The sequence below is a fragment of the Xenopus laevis genome, chromosome 9_10L, assembly GCF_017654675.1.
Source record: "Xenopus laevis strain J_2021 chromosome 9_10L, Xenopus_laevis_v10.1, whole genome shotgun sequence".
Classification (NCBI taxonomy): Eukaryota; Metazoa; Chordata; class Amphibia; order Anura; family Pipidae; genus Xenopus; species Xenopus laevis.
The window spans coordinates 72,512,867-72,531,206 of NC_054387.1; the positions used below are offsets into that span (position 1 = coordinate 72,512,867).

Genomic DNA, 18,340 nt, shown 5'->3' on the forward strand with positions numbered 1-18,340 from the left:
AGCAGGCGATGCTTTCAGTGGTTCGTAATAGCACCCCTACCCACCCCTTCAACTAAAATGCGCTCATATCTTTACCTTTAAAAATGTGTGTTGGTTTGGGCAATCTCTCCCTTTTAAAAGCCGCAGCAGCTAGCGGGAGGATCAAGCCCTCTGATTTAAACCAAACCCAAGGTCAGGAGACACTGATCCCAAGGACTACTGCTTTTATATTATTGACCTGAGGTAAACAGTTAGGGACAAGGTATGGTGGCTTATCAATTTTATGATCATAACTTTGTAACTAAAAACCCTTGTCTTTATACACACATGCACTAGCTTATTTATAACTATTAACTATTTTAGTTAACTATTTGTGAGACAGGGGACCAGGGAATGTGCGTTGATTAATAGGATAAATCAGTTGCACTTGTATTTAAATGTATTTTTTTTAGGCTGGAGTGCTTCCACTTTCTCTCCCCCCCTTGCAGTATATACAAAAACTATTTACTCATTCTCTTCTCAAAATTGGCATGTGGAAGTGTGACAATTTCTTGATAAAATTGAACCTCGATATTTACATCTCATATCATAAACACACAATTCAATTTTTTTCCATATTGTATTCAGACTGAATGACCTGGGATTGCATTGAGACCCAACACAAGTCTTAATAATACAATACAATACTAATAATTACAATCAATGTGCCTGTCAACAGGGCCAAATCGGTAGTTACTTTTATATATATATATATACTTTTTTATTTATATACTGTAGCAAATGTTGCTTGCCCATTCAGTGCCAACTTACTGAAACAGTATGTTAGAGTACATAACACACAAAGAGGGAGCACACATGAAAAAATACAAAATGCTGTTATGATGATATAATGCCTTTGCTTAGAATAATACCCATAGATTTTAAGGACTTCTGAAAACTATAGAAGTTAAAAGCATGATTCGTATAATCAAGCACTTGACTAGAATATTAGAGACTCCATGAGAACAAGAAATGGATACATATGGTGGTTAGTAAGCATCCAGTGTTGTATTGCAATGTAATCATACGCAGCATGCAAGCTGGAAATTTCTTGTTGAAATACCCCACTGAACTGTTTGTTACCACATTTAACAAGTAGGCATTCTTGGAAATAGAATTGCAGAAAAAATATTCCAATTTTCCAATATTTGTTTCTTTTTTAATTGCTGGAGACTATAAATGTCTACCTTACAAGTAACAGAAAGAACACGACTACAGATGGAGCACTGACTATCCCAAATGATTTCTTAGGATATCCAAGGCAAGTTACACTTTCTTAGTTCTGTTCCTAGGGTTTAATTTGATTAGCTGATTGAAAAAAATCTAAACCAAAAGAACCCCTATGCATCCAGATACGCAAATCCAGCTGGGATTTATTCTGGGATATCACAAGAAGTAATTTGTGATAGCTAGTGTTCCATCTGTATACTGACATGGCGAAGGGCATAGGTATCGAAGGGTGAGAATACAATCTGCATTACTCCCCTAGAAGCATTTGTACTGCCAAATAAAACAGCATCCCCTGAAAACTTTAGAAGTTCAAAAATAGATGGACTAGACAAAGTCAAATATTAAACAACGGTTACACTGAACTGTATATTCGCTTTGTACTTTTTACAATACTGTTTTTTAATTGCTATTGGGACCTCCATGGTGCTGTGGGCCCCTCGATATAACCTATTTGACTTAACCTAAAAATAATCCTGACAGGTTTTAAGACCAGTAGTGGAGATTAGCTTCTATAATACCACGAGAAAAGAATGTTTGGGGAAACTTTATATATATATATATATAAGCATAAAGAAAAACCGCACCAACAAGTCTTTATACAAAAATAGAAAAACTTTTATTGATCAACGTTTCGGCTCGACCGCTGGAGGCGTCTTCAGGAACAAAAGACGGCTCCAGCGGTCGAGCCGAAACGTTGATCAATAAAAGTTTTTCTATTTTTGTATAAAGACCTGTTGGTGCGGTTTTTCTTTATGCTTATTACTATTGATATATATAACCAGCACACAGGCCGTGTGCACTGTGTCTAAATTTACTATATATATATATATATATATATATATATATATATATATATATATATATATGTGTGTATATATATATATATATACGTATATATATATATATATATATATATATATATATATATATATATATATATATATATTTATTATTCCAACGCTTCAGTCTTCATCAAGGAAGACCAAAATTTTGGAATAATTCAGTGAGAAAATAATTCAGTAAGAAAAAACTCATGGTTTATCACATGAAAAATCATGGAAGAGATTCAATTCAAGGAGAAACAACTTTTCACCTAATTCAGTTACAGTTTTTATCCATAAACCGATAGTTTTCGCATTATAAACAGAGATACTTGTTTTTATGAATTGAATTGCATCTCAAATTGAATCTCGTCCATGACTTTTCACATGATAAATCATTTTCTCATTGAATTGAATCTGGTCCAATGGCTGAAATAGACTGCAAAAACATATTCTGCAAATTTCCCATCCACCCCATGAAACTAGGATGTAAAATGCTTTAATTTTGTGGAAGGTCAGTTATCTCTTTACCATATACTTACTGCTATGATTAAATTACTGACTCTATCAACATATATAACTCCAACATTACCACATTTTCTGTTTTAAATAACTAAATAAACTTCATATTTTAATCCATCTTTTCTGTCCATACAAAGTATGTGTGTTCTTTCTTTTGCTTGCCCATTGATAATCGAAGTGTTTATCATTTATTATGTATCAATAAAAGTTCACTAATACTTGTGAAACAGTTCAGTGGGTAATGTATTTCGCTAAAGATAAGCATGCATGTTTGGATCTAGAGTAAACGTTAAAAGCCATACCCCCTGTCATCCACGAATGTGAAACTAGTTTTAAGGAGACAAAAGAGGAGCAAATGAAGCCAAGGTGCCAGTTTGTGTCTCATGATTAATCCTTGCTGCCAGAAGGGTAAACAATATATTACAAAATGAAATGTATGGCAGCAAACAACTATTTTACATTAATTGATCCTGCTAAATGAAAAATAAATATATCAATAATAAAGCAAGTATGTACATAGAGTTTCGGCCATACTCAGTATCATGTAGATTCTTCTATATTATTCAACTTGTAGGTTTTGCTTCAACTAATGTAATGCAGCATTGTTCTATATAAAGGAAAGCTAAAGCAACAGGCTAGCCATGTTGGTGTACATGTGGTCCTTATCGGCATGAGCACAACATCATATAGATCATGCAGCAAGCAAGGGCACATGCCAAGTAATGTGGCCGCTAGGCATTGAAAAAGGCATGTGGCAGTGATACGTTACCTTTGAAATCACGGCCATTGTCTGATATTCAGAAAAAAAGAAGAAAGAGAAGAAACTAAATGCTTCAGAAAGGCACATGTTTTTTGGAAAGCTATTGATTCAATTTAGAATATACTAAATAAGAACACTAATAATAATGTTTTGTTCTTGTTGGGGAAAATAAACGTTTGCAGCATCTGTAAATCAATGTGCCCCTGATTAGCACCCAAGGGCATGTACAATAATAAGAAAGATTTTCAATCTTACCTTGGTATATGTTAGTAATTGTTACAAATTGTGTTACAAATTAAATTGTGCATACTACTATTATTAAAGATGATTTAAGTAAATACTCCATATCTTTTAAATTTGCAGACTATAGAATAACATAGCACAGTGCATTCAGGTCAGTTTTTTTTTTTAAATAAATGGAGAAATTAGAAATGTGTTAAGAGAATGTTAGAATAACAGAAGCATGCAAAATATTGTAGGAATAGGAGCCTTGGCTAGAGGAGAACTGATTCCCTATACATTGTTTCTGTAGTCTGGTAAATGACAATAGCAATAGACAGCGAGAAACAGCTTACAATTGATATTTCATTTGCAAATAACTTTAACAGTATTGAAAATATTTGGTTTTGAATGATATATTTTTTTCACAAATATTTAATTTTTGAAGACAATCCCTTTAAAAAAAAAGCCAATATTAATACAATAATATGAGTTGCTCCTTATAAAAGTGTGTATTTAGCATTTACTGATTTAGTCATGCCACGAGACACATTCAAATCAATGGCCACATTTTGTCTTTAAAGAAGTGGTTACCAAACTGTGGCCCTGGCTCCCCTAGGTGGCTGGAGAGAAACTAGAATAAAGCGAGTTGGGGGAACACCTATTTGTTTCCAGAAATACTTCTGGAAGTTCAGCTTGTAGGTAAGTTGGGTAAAGTTGTACTTGGTGTTTTAAATATTCTTAGAACTAGAACACAGAATGGTTGAAACAGCAGTGTTTTATGTATCTTCAACACTGTTATGAGCTAAGGGGGCTTTAAGGTGAAGACAAAAGGCCTAACACGTTTCGAGTACCATGGCTATGTGTAGGAGCATAGAGCTTGAAATGAGTTGGACCTTTTGTCCTTAGCTTGCTGTCCAATAAAATACGCTATCCTTTGATGCTCTATTGTGTATTGAAAAACTTGAGATGGAGGACAAGGCTGGGAGAGGTGCATCTGATTATGGACAACTTGTGTCAGAGTGTTTAGGCAAGCAGTCAAACAGATGCATGGAGTGGTTTGTTTTATAATAATGAGCTAAGGGGAGCTCTGACCAAATGTTGGTCCACAAAGGGGGCTTCAATCTAAAAATGACCTTTTGAAGGCATGTAAATACAGTCACTTAATCGTGTGTTGGTGCACTACAGCTCCTTCAAAACATACTCACACAGGCGCGTGTAGGCGCCGAACGCAGAAAAAATGCAGCATGCTGCGTCTCAACCTGCGTTCGGCGCCTACACACGCCTTTGTGAGTACAGCCCCATTGGAAAAAATGTAATGCGTCTATTCCTGCACTCCCCTGCGGCTGAACGCAGAAAAACGGAACGCAGGGGAGCGCAGGTAAAAACGCTCGTCAGTAAGAGCCCTAAAGGTGATACACACTATTTAGTGAAGGCAAATTATAGGATCCCTTAGGTAAATGACAATGGTATGCTAAGGCAGGGTTGAGGAAACCTGTAATGTTCCAGTGCAGGTCTATGGAACCTTCAAACTGATCTAATTAGGAAACCAGTCTCTGTACAAACATCACAGCAGGTGACACAAATTTAAAAGACTTAATACAATAATAGGCTTCCAATAGAGAGAAGTGCACCTGCACATGTTCCCAAGACATGCAGTTAATTCACTTCTTTTAAAGGTGTCTGAAAATAAGCATTTTGTACCAGGTGCAGTGCAGACCTGTAACATTTTCCCCTTGTGCGGTCACTTTCTAATTAACGCCACAGAATTTTCCGTACTTGGAAAGGGACACAGCATAAAAGCCATTTGGGAAATCCACAGCTTGGAAATTTGCCGTGAACAGCACAGAACACGATGAAATAAGAAAGATCAATAAACAGCTTGTTCCAAAAAAACAGTGCCCCTGTGGCTTGATTTACTATATGTTGTAAAGCTGATATATGACAGCAAAAATGCATAGGCCGTGTACCTTTCCAGATTTGTCATTATATATTGAATTTCATTAAAACCCTTACTTTAATTGATGCAGTAAATCAACTTAAGATATTTGTAACCTTTGCACAGAGGCCGTACCCTGCGTGTCATTTAGAGGTGTAAGAAACAAAGTGGAAGGAAGCGCAGCAAGAATAGGGGCCCTTTCCTTACAGCCCGGCCAAAGGCTGTTCTTGATGACACAAGAGGGTGCAAGTTTTTAAGCACTAATGGGCGCACTCTTGTGCATACCTTCCTAATGTTTCTTTGTAGGCTACATAATTTCAATGCAAGGCTCTGGAAAGGGTGGGTTTTAGAGAAATAGCGACATTGGTGGGGATAAGGGATGTGAATAGTCAAAACTAGGTGTAGTCAGGTCAGAGGTATGGTAAAGAATTGTCTTTTTTTGGTTCAAGATCCCCTTGAGGAACCTGCCTATAATCAGGGCCCCCAATGGCTTATAACAAGGTAACATATATACAAAAACATTGATGTATCAGTTCATCATTCAGTTTATGATTCAGTCATAGTCCCCAGAACATCCAGCACAGTGTATAAGTGTTTACACTAACATAGGGGTATCTAGAAGAGCAAAAATCTTACCTAAATTGACTTTCTAGCCAGGAAAACACTGGTGTATTAGTCATTCAGTAGTAGTCCCTAAAAAAAATCCAGGACAGTAAATATGTTTTCACCCTTATATAGGGGTATCTAGAAGAACAAAAAGGCATTCTTCAGAAGTCTTACCCAAAATGCCCTTTCAATGTTCTAGTTCTCCCAAGGGTGGCAGCCCTAAAGTTTGAAAAACACTAGTCCTGAATTTCCAGTCAAAGAAATTGGGCTATTTGTATTTCACTTGGACAGTCTGGTCAATTCAGTAAATGCAAGTTCTGATTTTGATCCAACTGTCAAAAACAATAGTTAGACTGCAGTCAGCATTGAAACACTAGTTTGAATGATCCCTAGGCATGAGGCATCCTCTGTGATGAACTGGGCTGTGCTTTGAAATATAATGAAATATCCCTCTATCTGCTCATATGCTAACTCCCCAGATCTCTTCTTGTATATGAGCTGAGCACTATTCAGTCAGTGCAGTTAACATTCTCAGATGGCTGAATATATTTGGATTATTGTTTATGGGAATATGAGACTGTAACTAAAGTACAATGAACTTTGTAAACAACTTTCATACATTTGATGTAGATGCAAAAGGACAGAGCAGTAAATCATGGATGGGAAGCATGGTGTTAATAGAGTCAGCTTGATTTATAACCCTCCAGTTCAGTGCTTCTCTCCTGTGTATCACCTACTGTAACTGAGTTAGACGGTGCCAAAGGGTAGTGCAGTGACTTACAAAAAGATTGTACAGAGTATATCAAGAACATCCAAACTAACAACTAAACCTTCAAATAGCTCCCTGGTTTAAAGCATTTTGTCATTTTAAGAAAGATGAATGCTTGTCTACATGATAGCCACCAGGGTTTTTAGCTCACTACATTACAAAGTAGAATGGGGTAAGAACTAAAAAAAGCTGATCCACATCTTACCACACCCCTGATCCATCCCAAACAAAAACACGCTGAATCCTCCCAGAGCCCATCAATTATGCTCCATCCTTTTAGCGGTATGCAATTCATTCAAGGTCCCCAACTGCTATCAGGGCCCTGACAGGACTCTCACCTAAGCCCCAATTATAGTGGCAGTATGACTGCAAAAAGTCTGTTTAAAGGAGAAAGAAAGGCTTGCAGCACATGGGGTGTCAAATGTTAGGCATCCCCAAGTGCTTGTATTGATTTACCTGAAACCCCGGGCCTAGTGCTCCAATCAGCAGAAAACTGCACCGGCCTGGGGTTATACCAGTGAGCACCACGGAGCGATCCACTTTGGTCTTCCTCTGTCTACAAATTTCCTGGGGCAAACGCATGCACAGTTGAACGAAATAGCCGACTTTTTAGTTTAAGTTTGGCTTTTTGCTCTTCTGCACATGTGCAGCTGTGCAAAGAAGGAGGAAGACAGAAGAATATCGCTTTGTGGTGCTCACTGGTATAACCCCGGGCCGGTGCAGTTTTATGCTGATAGGAGCACCAGCCCAGGGTTTCAGGTAAGTTACTACAATCACTTGGGGGTGCCTAACATTTGGCACCCCAAGTGCTGTAAGCCTTTACTTTTTCTTTAAAGGGACAAAAACTACACCCCTGTGTTCTCTTTCACTAAGCACATGTGTCTGGAGCACAGCTATGCTCTGCACCTCACGTTGGATTACAAATCCAGCACAAGATACAGAGTGCAGCAGTGGTACTTACCACTTCTCACGTGAGTTGCATACATGCCTTCCCAAGCACATTCCTCATGAATAAAATGCTGCCAAATGCAGGTAGTGTTGCATTCATGCTCCTGTGGCTGTTCACTTTAGAGCAGGGTGATAATCATGGTGGCATACAACTGTTTTTGGCACTTTGCACTCCCACCATTTTTAAATGAGGCCTTCTGTATCCCCACTTAAATCAGTAATGATCAAAATTTTCAATTTGTACTATGGGGCACATTTACTAATACCAGCAAATGTTACAAGTGCAGTAACCCAGTAATTAGAGACTTACTTTCATTTATCTACCAGTCTTTGACTGATGAACACTAAATGCTGACTGATCCTATTATGTGTTTGCAGAATGGTAAGTTGTCTGAGCAATTAAAGAATGAAGCTTGACTGTACTGAGATTCAACTGACTGTAGTGATGCAAATTAGTCTATGTTAGGTGCATGGATGCAAACATTTCTGTGCCCTCAATAACATCTGTGCAGGCACCAGACAAAGGCTTTCTGTTATGTCAAAATGTGGCCAAATTTGCTTGCTAAAGTGGATTGAAACAATATTTCTCAACAACACTCTACTCTTTATGCATAAATACAACCCTCATCTTATCCAGTAAAACCATGGTTGTATTCCTAAGCACGTTATATATAATATATATATATATATATATATATATATATATATATATATATATATATATATATATATATATATATATATATATATATATAATGTTATGTATAGAATATGTTATGTATATAATGTTGCTCTCCAAGGACAGTAGTTCAAATAACTTGAAAAAGAATCCTCCAATGACAGTTTGGGTCACCTGCTTTAAAGAAGTAAGTACAGTTATAGAGATTTTTAGAGGATGTAGATCAGTGTTTATTAATCTATGGCTTGGGACCTAAAACTAGGCCCCCACTGCTTGTTTAAATTGGGTCGTCATGATCCCCCCTTAATACAGTGAAATTGTACTCTACAATAGACAGTATTAATTAAAATGAGACAGTTAATTAATTCTATCCAGAAACCTGGGTCTTGAGATTTAATCTGGGTCACTTTCAAAAAAGTTTAAGAAACTCTGTTTGAGATCCCTATTTAGAGGTAGGAAGATGACAATCCAACACTGAAAGAAGCAGAATCCTACTTTACCTCATACTATGATGTGCTAATTCCTTCCAAACAAAAGCTATACTTTTGTATGGGCACAAGAGTGACCCAAAGATTCAGCCATCAACATATATGATCATACCTTCACTCGCGTGACGGTCTCTAAAGACACTCTTGGGATGAATGGTAAATCCTTCAATATCATGTACTGATGATGCTCTTCTCATACTACAAATGCTGTCTTTTGATCTAGCATGAGATATGTGCGACCCCGCATGAAGCCTGTCGGGGAAAAGCTGATCCCATTGCCGTTTTGGTGAAGAATGGTCAAGAGGTCCTGTTACATTAACCAAAGTGGAACACTTATGGGAGTCAATCAAGGCTTTTGTATCATCTGCTTCAGAGGGGCTGCAACTTTCCTTTGTGGGGGATTTAAAGTGCTTCATTGCCATAGAGTCATCGCTGTGCTTTGAAGAATCTACAATAACGGCATCTGGGTCTTCCTGTGCTAACGACTGCTTTCTGTGGCTCAGAAGTCTTAATGTTGGAAACTGGATTCCAAATAATTTCCCTGCAAGCATAAAGACAAATTCACATGAGGTTTCAATCACAATTGATCTTACCCATTTATCCCCCCAAATCCACCCATTGATCAATTCAGATTTTTGTAAAAGTTGTAATACATTTTAGTGAACTTAGCAGGGTATAGTTTCTGGAGGACTCATCAAAGTTATAATGCAGTATAGCATTAAGGATCTTTATTTATAGTTGCTGGGTTCAGCTTCTATATTGCACCCAGTATAATAGGCTAAGGTACTATAGGGCACATCGTAAATCTAGCACTACCAAATGCACTAGGATCTGTAGAGTAAAATTCTGTAACCTGAAGAATATATTATGTGTATGACCCTGAAACTGGCTTGGCATAACTTCTACATACCTGTACATAAAACAATGTCTTGTTTTCCTTTAACCTGATAACTACTTAATTTATAAAATAAACAAAGGCAGATAAAACAGTCCAGTATAAAGAAAGACATACTGAAAACTTGCCCCACCAGGACTTTGCATGTTATCTTGATGAGCCAGTCCAACCCTGGTAGCACTTCATCTCTAACGGACAGTGTGCCAACTACATATACAAACAAAAGGAAGCCTGGTGTACACAGCTCATCCAGGATTCTAAGTGGAGAAACCTTTTATGAAGTGGGCTGCTGGACCTGGAGGGCTAGGAGAAAGTGCTACTGATGAATCTTACTTTCTAAACTTATTCATGATGTTCCTGGGCTACAAGGCTGATCTAGAATACAGAGTCCTTTAGACTTTGCTGCGTACAAAAAACAAACAAGGTTTTACTGTTTTAACTATTCAGCCATAGATTAAAGAACATCTAGAGCAGCAAGTAATAGTACAACCCTAATCTTAGCATAATTCATTTTCAAGATAGACTTCTATGAGTAGATCATACCCTATTGGCTGGACCAGCCACTGCTCACTGCTTTTGCAAAAAGGCACAGAGCATAGGGACTTTAACCTACAACAATTTATTATATCAATAAAATAGAATAGATAATAATTTGTGTTCATTGGGCTTGGTGGCATCATCTGCAGCCCTGTAGTTACATGATTGGTTCTGAGAGACCTGACCTACAATTCTAGGTCTTGGAACAAAAACCTGTGTTTGCAAGGACTACCAGCATCAATGTTTAAATACTTATTACTAAATATATTAATTTATTGATTGAATCATTTATTGTACATTGTAATAAACTGACCAAAACTTAATAATTTCACCAGGCACAATTTAGAAGCATTTTCAAAAAATCCATGCCTAATTACATGACATTGCATAAATTATAAATAAGCCCAGTTCATTAAATGAATTTGATTCTTGGGAAAGAGCAAGAACATACTCACCTCTGTTCAGAATAATGATACATTGACTTTTATTTTAAGCTTACTAGACAACCACAATCAAGCAAGTAGCCAAAGATATTCTAGAGAATGTCTGTGAAGAAGAGGTTCTAAAATATTTTTAAACTGTGGCCCCAACTAATTTTGTAGCCTAGCCAGTTTTGAGAATGTGTCATATTGTACCCAGTGCAAGTGATTTATCATTCACTAAAGAGTTGTAGTTCTCTTAATTTGCTTTTAAGAGTTATGATTTATCCAAACAAAATGGAAATTTCCATTCCAATGAAACCAATTTAATGTTGTTTATTGTTATATCAATACAGTCGCAGATCATATATACTTCATCTTCATTCCTTAAATGGACTTCTGGCATAATGCACTTCTTATCTACCTTGAATAGTCCTGTCCAATTCGAATTACTACTTTGTAAATATCTGGATAATCACCTAAGCAGAAACAATAAGGAATCAACCAAATAGAATTCAGTGTAGTGACATTACATTCAGGACTCTTGTCAAGCAGTATGTTACTTTGTAAAATACTAATATATAAGAAATTCCTCCTTCAGTGGCAAGCAAAGAATTAGCAGCTCCATAACTGACATCTAGATTACAGAGAAAATAATAATCATCATGAAGGCAGCCTAATTCTACCTGACAACCACATATTCTCATTTCCATCCAAAGTGTATATTATTTTTTTTACTGCAGGGCAACATTTACCAAAGAGAAAATTGAATTATTGATGCTGAATTAAAACCAATTACTTTCTCAGAAATGTTTCTTTTCTTCTCCTACCAGATGGTGCCGTTTTGGGTACCAGACATATCTTGGCACATACTGTCAAGGCATAAAAACACATATGTTGCTGAGTTTGGTCTATGAAAATGTACCAGTATAAACAATTAGACAAGGGAAGGAAGTACAAAGTGCCACCTAGCTGTGAAATGATTCCTCTTTGTTTGTGGCCTTTGGCCTCGGGAGGAGCCCTCAGTTACTCAGATGCTGCCAGGTCTTAATAGGAGAGGAGCAAAGCAAGAGTTCTGGACAGACAAAGGGGCACGCTCTTTACCGAGGTTTTGGATGGAAGGCAGCAGTTCAGGGAATAGATGAAAATGGTAGGCAGGCTGGGCTCAGTACAGGCAGAGTACAAGCAGGGTCAGACAGGCAGTGGTCGGTTCAGGCGGAGTTCAGGCAAGGTCAATCAGGTACACAGGTATTTTTAAAAATTTAGCCTCCTTATTAAAATAACTCCACTTTATAGTAAAATAATATGTTTTTCCCCTCATTTTACATTGTTGTTTTGTGGTCCCAACTATATATATATTATGCATAATACATTTCCCTGATTTTACATTTTCCTGGATTTCACACCATATTTGTCTGGTCCTCTGAAAAACGTAAAATGGGGATTCTACTGCATATGAAATAGGGTTAGGGATGTGTCACTGCCATTTTTTACAAGAATCTCTAGCAACACTGTATCTTGCAAACCACAGAGGTACTTACTATAGTCAACCATCAGTAAATTTGCTGACAGTAAAAACGAGGGCAAATTTCATGCATCAGTTAAACAGAGAGACAGATCTGTAGCAAGATACTGTCTTCCTGACACAACTATACTACAGATGGTTCATGATTTGTTAACCCTTTTTTGATCACCACATGCAAAAAAGGGAATATTCTGAACATGAGGTGTGTTTATATATACACTAATGCACAAAGAGTTTACCACTGGTGAATGACTCTAATATGGAATAATGGTTCAATACACATGTATGGGCTCATTGTTCAACAAGGGACACAGATCAAAGTGCAAAATGAAGGTCTAGGTTTTCTGCACTTTTTCTGCACCCTTTCTGCTTCCAGAGTGGAACACAAGTAGTGCTCCCCTCTTTCTATGGCATCCCCTCGAACACCACTAGCTTTCACATTCAGAAGGCACAACCCTACTGCAAGAAGCTGAAACATACTGGTTATTCAGCAAATGCATGTATATACCATCAACAACCAAATCAATACACTATTTGGTCAAAAGTTTGTGGACACCTGCCTGCCCAATATCTATTTCCAAAACCCAAGTATTAATATTAAGTAGGTCCTCTCGTTGCTGCTAAAATAGCCTCTACTCTGGGGGAGTTTTTTTCTAGAAGCAGCGACATTCAGCCTACAAATGTTCACAAGGACCAGTCAAGTTCTTCCACCCCATCTCTGCAAATCTATTCTTTCAAATTCTATTCTGTAGAGCCCTTTTTTGTACATAGGAGCAGGATGGTCCTGAAAAAGGAAAGTCCCTTTCCCAGACCGTTGCAACAAAGCAAAAACGCATGTGGTATAGTTAAGGATGTCAGTGTATTATGTAGTAGCACCTGTTTTGGTAATTATGGATGTGGTGTAAATAGCCAAGGCTGTCCACATACTCTTGGGCACGTAGAGTAACTGGGCTACCAGTGTGCAATATTGCTACTCCATCACACACACATTCTATGTATATCTTACGATTTCAACTTTATAACTCTGTTTTTTAATTCTGTATTCTAAACTGTGTGGTCAATTTGTGGAAGATATTTGTTTAAACCATTTAGAAGTCACAGAAAGTAAAAAGTCTTGGAAAAGCAGATCATTTAATATATCTCTATATAACTTAGACTTAACAGTTCTGAGAAGGATGAGTTCATACAACAGAAAGAGACGGACTTGACAGGGGCTGCTCTGAAAGGCTACGGTAGTGTCAGTCAAACTGTCATATTTAGTGATGATATTGTCACAGTGTGAGTTATACCCTGCAACTGAATATTGAAAAGAAGGGTAATTCTAATACCATATCGCGGAAGCAGACATATTTACAAAACTTGTCTTTTTGCTGATTGGATGCTTTGTTTATTTAAAGGAGTCATTTTATGGGGCAATCTGAAACAGAGCAGACTGAGCTATAAGAAAGTACTCAGCAGCAAAAAGATTTATTTATTTGCAGAAGTGAACAACAGAAGCAGCTGCAATTTTTGCCGCTCTTAATCCCACATTCTAAGATCATAGGCTAATGAAGCATCATCATTCGTAGTATATTGGTCATTTCTTAGTAATTAGCCTTCAGACTGATGAACAGACAACAGAGAACCCTGGGGAGTTTGGTAGGAGGATTATTGAATAAACAGGCTACCATGGTCATCAACTGACCACATTTTTTGGCAGTAATGAATAAAACCTTACTGAATTGGCCAACCATATTGTACTGTCAAGTGGACATGTTACAGTGCCCTATACTGACCAATAATAACTCAGCAATAAACCTCTAAGTTTACCCAAATCCTGAATTTGTTGTTTACCTAGCAAACCCAAATTCAAGCCCAATAATTTTCTTCCAACATTGGTGTTTTTACTCCCTATGTATACATGTATGGGATCTATTACCCAGACGTCCATTATTCACAAAGCACCAAAATGCAGGAATGCCACTTTACATGCAGCTTTTGGTGGTCTGCCTTGCAACTAAACAAGATGTTGAACTCCCTTTCTGCTGAGCAGATAAAAAAAATAATAATACTTACACAAAATCTGATATAATTACATAATCTGTCTATAACAAGGTATACTAAAGAAAAAGAGTTATAGGAGAGAGAAGGTGACACTGTTGATTCTGTTTAAAGGGATTCTTTCATGATTTTTCTGAAGTCGTTTTTATTTCTAAATTATACGGTTTACACTGCAAATACTTCATTCTACCATTTAAAATTTTCTTTTGGAACAATTCAAATTTATTTTTTTTAGTTGTAGTATTGGTGTGTAGGCAGCCATTTCAGGTCATTTTGCCTGGTCATGTGCTTTAAGAAAAAGCCAGCACTTCACAATGCAACTGCTTTCAGATAAGCTATTGTTTCTCCTACTCAGTGTAACTGAAGTAGTAGTGACTTGGGTTAGCCAGACTTGGATTTTTACAATTGAGTGCTCTTCTCATATCTAACACTAGGGAGTATTTTTAGCAATGCAGGTGTCTCTGAGCTTCTATCTCATTATCTGCCCATTGTTCGGCTGAAGGGCTGATGCGGGTTGCAGTGCTCCAAGTTGCAGTGCAGCATTAAAGAGTGACAAGCTTATCAGAGCAAGTCATATGACTAAGGGCATCTAGAAATCTAACAACATGTTTAGCCCCATGTCAGATTTCCCATGGCAGAATCCCTTTAAGAAAAGCAGTAAAAAAAGGCAATTGAAAAAATCCATGTCTGAAAATAATTCACACTTTGGGGCAGATTTACTAAGCTCTAGTGAATAGTTTGAATCCAAAAATATTCGAATTTCGAAGTAATTTTTTGGGTTACTTCGACCATCGAATTGGTCAAATTCGATCTAATTATGATTCGAATGATTCGAAGTAAAAATCATTCGACCATTCGATAATCGAAGTACTGTCTCTTTAAAATATCCTTTGACTCAATACTTCGCCAAATAAAAGCTACCGAATTGAATGTTAGCCTAAGGGGACATTGTAGATTTTTAGCACTTTTTATGATCGAATAAAAATTATTTGATCGATTGTTTAAAATAGTTCGATTTGAGCGATTTCATCGTTCGACCGAACCTTTTGCGCTAAAATCTTTCAAATCCGAGGGATTTTACTTCGAGGGTCGAATTCGAGGGTTTTTTAACCCTCAAAATTCGAATCTTGATAAATCTGCCCCATAATGTACAACTACAGACACAATTCCTGTTAAGGTGGCCATACACACACCAATATTTATCGTGCAATAGATCTTTCTTCTCATGGATCGGGAAGGACTGACATACATCTTTCTGTAGATTTGAAGCAGTGTCTGTATATCCTCTGATGACTGATACATTAATGACAACAATATAGTCTTAATAACAATCTCATGACTGGTCACTACAAAACCACTTGGCCATCAAAGAGATAGGGAAAACAAAACAGAACATCATTTTTATCCTCTATCTAGAAAAATCTGCAACAGAGAGATCAGACATTCATTTATTTATCATTAGAAGAGACAGTGGAATGAAAACATCATCCCAGCACCTGCTGCCATTCCCATGGAACCTGAATAAACGCATCCTGTTCTGTACGTTCCATGTAACAGAATTTAGAAATATAATGAAATGTCATTTTAGTTTTTGGAAATGCTTTATGTTGCTAAAGCTGGTAAAAAATAAAAAAGTTATTAAATATAAACTGTATGCATGCCTCTGTTGCTCTTCAATAAATGTCAAGATGCTTACAGCCTACTAGAGTGTGTTATCAATGATAAATGTCCTCAAGGTGCTTATGGGAGACAACTGTATACAAAACTAGACACACATACTTGGGTCTAAGGGCTTAAAGGTGTAAAATACAAGCATAACATTCTTAATACCATATATCCGCATGGACTGGGAGAAAAGGATAAATGTGGGAATCTAATAACCATAAACAGGGATTCATTATGTTGACTGACCAAATCATACTCTCTCTTTCTTTCAATGTGAGTATTTAAAAAGATAATAATTGTGCTGTACTATCCTTCATTTTACATGAAATAAACAGTATACATATATAAAATAGAGCTCAGAAGCTTATTTGTTTTTGCTCGAGGAGGGGTGGTGTTACGTACAGTCGATAAGTACAGCAGATGGGTCTGTATTTGCTTTAAAGTGATTCTAACACTTAAAAAAGTACTTTCAAAATATTAATGTACTTTTCACTGATTGGTCTGTTTTTATAAGTAATTGTTACTTGAAGTTGGCCAGTGCAGGGGAAATGTGGTGAGTGGGGGTAACAAGTATTGGGCAGGTGGGTGAATGGATGATGGCAAAGGGCTTGCCTTGGGCGCTCTCAGCTTGTAGATTTGAGTTTTTGTATATTTCATAGAAATTCCAACATAGTTGTAGCAGTAGTGGGGCAGAGGACAGAAAAAAATATTATAGATGGAATCCCTTATTATCATTTTATCATTGTTTTCCTTCAAAGGCATAAACTCTATATCAATATTTTTTGTATATTTATGCCTCAGAGTGCTCCCACAAGCCCCTTTTTTATTTTTGGAGAGTTTTTTTCTGTAGGAAAAGCATCATGTAGTTGTAGCACCCCACACACCTTTCCCTTAATGGTGATCTTATGCCTTTGAAAGTAGGTGTTGCTGTTGGAGTGCTCTCTCCTATAAATATCCAGCAGGGAGTGATCAGTCAAAGAGACCAATGCTTTGGTCAGGAGACACTTTTAAAACACTGGTGTACTGGTGGTCGGCAAATAAACAAATAACCACAGCATTGATATGCTTAAAGAGTGCTCTCCTCATTCCTTTATTATTGACACTTTTTAAACAGCTAGGGAAGGTACATTCAAATTGACAGACTGAATACTAAGCTTCACATCGTTCGTGGGAAAAGATGAGCAAATAAGTGTTTTCCTCTAAGAAACGTAGACGAAGTTGACTGATTCACGGATGTTTTCGTATAATACCATCAATACTGATAATACTGTGTATCTTGAGGAAAACTGACGGTATCAACTACTTGGCAGGCATTGGAAACATTCAGCACACAAACACAAAGGACACAGGGCAAAGCTGGTACACGGTCACCTGGTGATCCACAACCTTCTGCTTTGGCTTGCCTCCAATTCTAAATCCATACTATGCATGTGATCAGCCATTTGTAGTCAAATAAAAAAAAACTTTTCTCCTATGGTTTTTTACCATAGACTTCAATTGAGTTTTCCCATGATAAAACGTCAGATACCTTTTTCAGAACTGAATTGCATCTCAAATTCAATCTCGTCCATGACTTTTCATGTGATAAAACTTTTTCACACTGAATTGAATCTGGCCCAATGTTTTAATGGGCTAAGTATCAGGGAAAAGAGAGGAGGGAATTGCTAAACTACTGAACATTTTTCATTAATGGATCATTTTTCATTAATGGATTTAAATAATATTTCATTCTTTTTTTTTCGTGGGCACAAATGATACATACGGTGGGTCAATGCTCTGTTGAAAACACTTGAAGATTTCATTCAATCCCAAGTGCCGAGAACATGCATTATTGGGATTTGCAGGTGTGGAAAAACTAATGCACAATTACATTTGCCAGTGCATTCTAAGTGGAAAATGCTAATGGATTCTGCAAGCTAGCCCGCAGGTCAGTTCAGGTTACTTTGCTCAGCTTTGCATTGGGATATGCTTTTCATAAGCCTGGAAATGAACAACCTCACCCCAACAATGCTCTCATGCTGTGGCTTCATTAGCCGTGCACTTGTGTCATCACCTCCTTCTAAAGAGTTAAGGCAGTAGTTTTTATTACAAATAAAATTTTAAATATAATTCTCAGTCCTTACCAAAATGTATTTTTGAAGAAATGTCTATGAAGGTTCTCATTCATCCAGGTCATGGTATTTCTATAGTGATAATTCAAATCAACTGGATTTGAATCTTTATCCTTGGAGACGTCTCGCTAGTAATCCGACTGGCTTTC

General features: G+C 37.1%; 1 protein-coding gene across 4 annotated transcripts in view; it reads right to left on the minus strand.

Moving 5' to 3' along the window:
* The window catches only part of LOC108701346 (potassium voltage-gated channel subfamily H member 7), a 180,471-nt gene that overhangs the window by 66,545 nt on the left and 95,586 nt on the right, over positions 1-18,340 (minus strand). For 2 of the 4 annotated variants that reach the window (XM_041576183.1, XM_041576182.1), the window contains exons 4-6: positions 9,112-9,540; positions 3,361-3,381; positions 2,894-2,917 (exon numbers count right to left, since the gene is read on the minus strand). In XM_041576183.1, the coding sequence (XP_041432117.1) occupies positions 2,894-2,917; positions 3,361-3,381; positions 9,112-9,540 (474 nt within the window). The remainder of the gene's footprint in view (positions 1-2,893; positions 2,918-3,360; positions 3,382-9,111; positions 9,541-18,340) is intronic. The other 2 variants (XM_018235850.2, XM_018235851.2) reach the window with 2 other exon arrangements.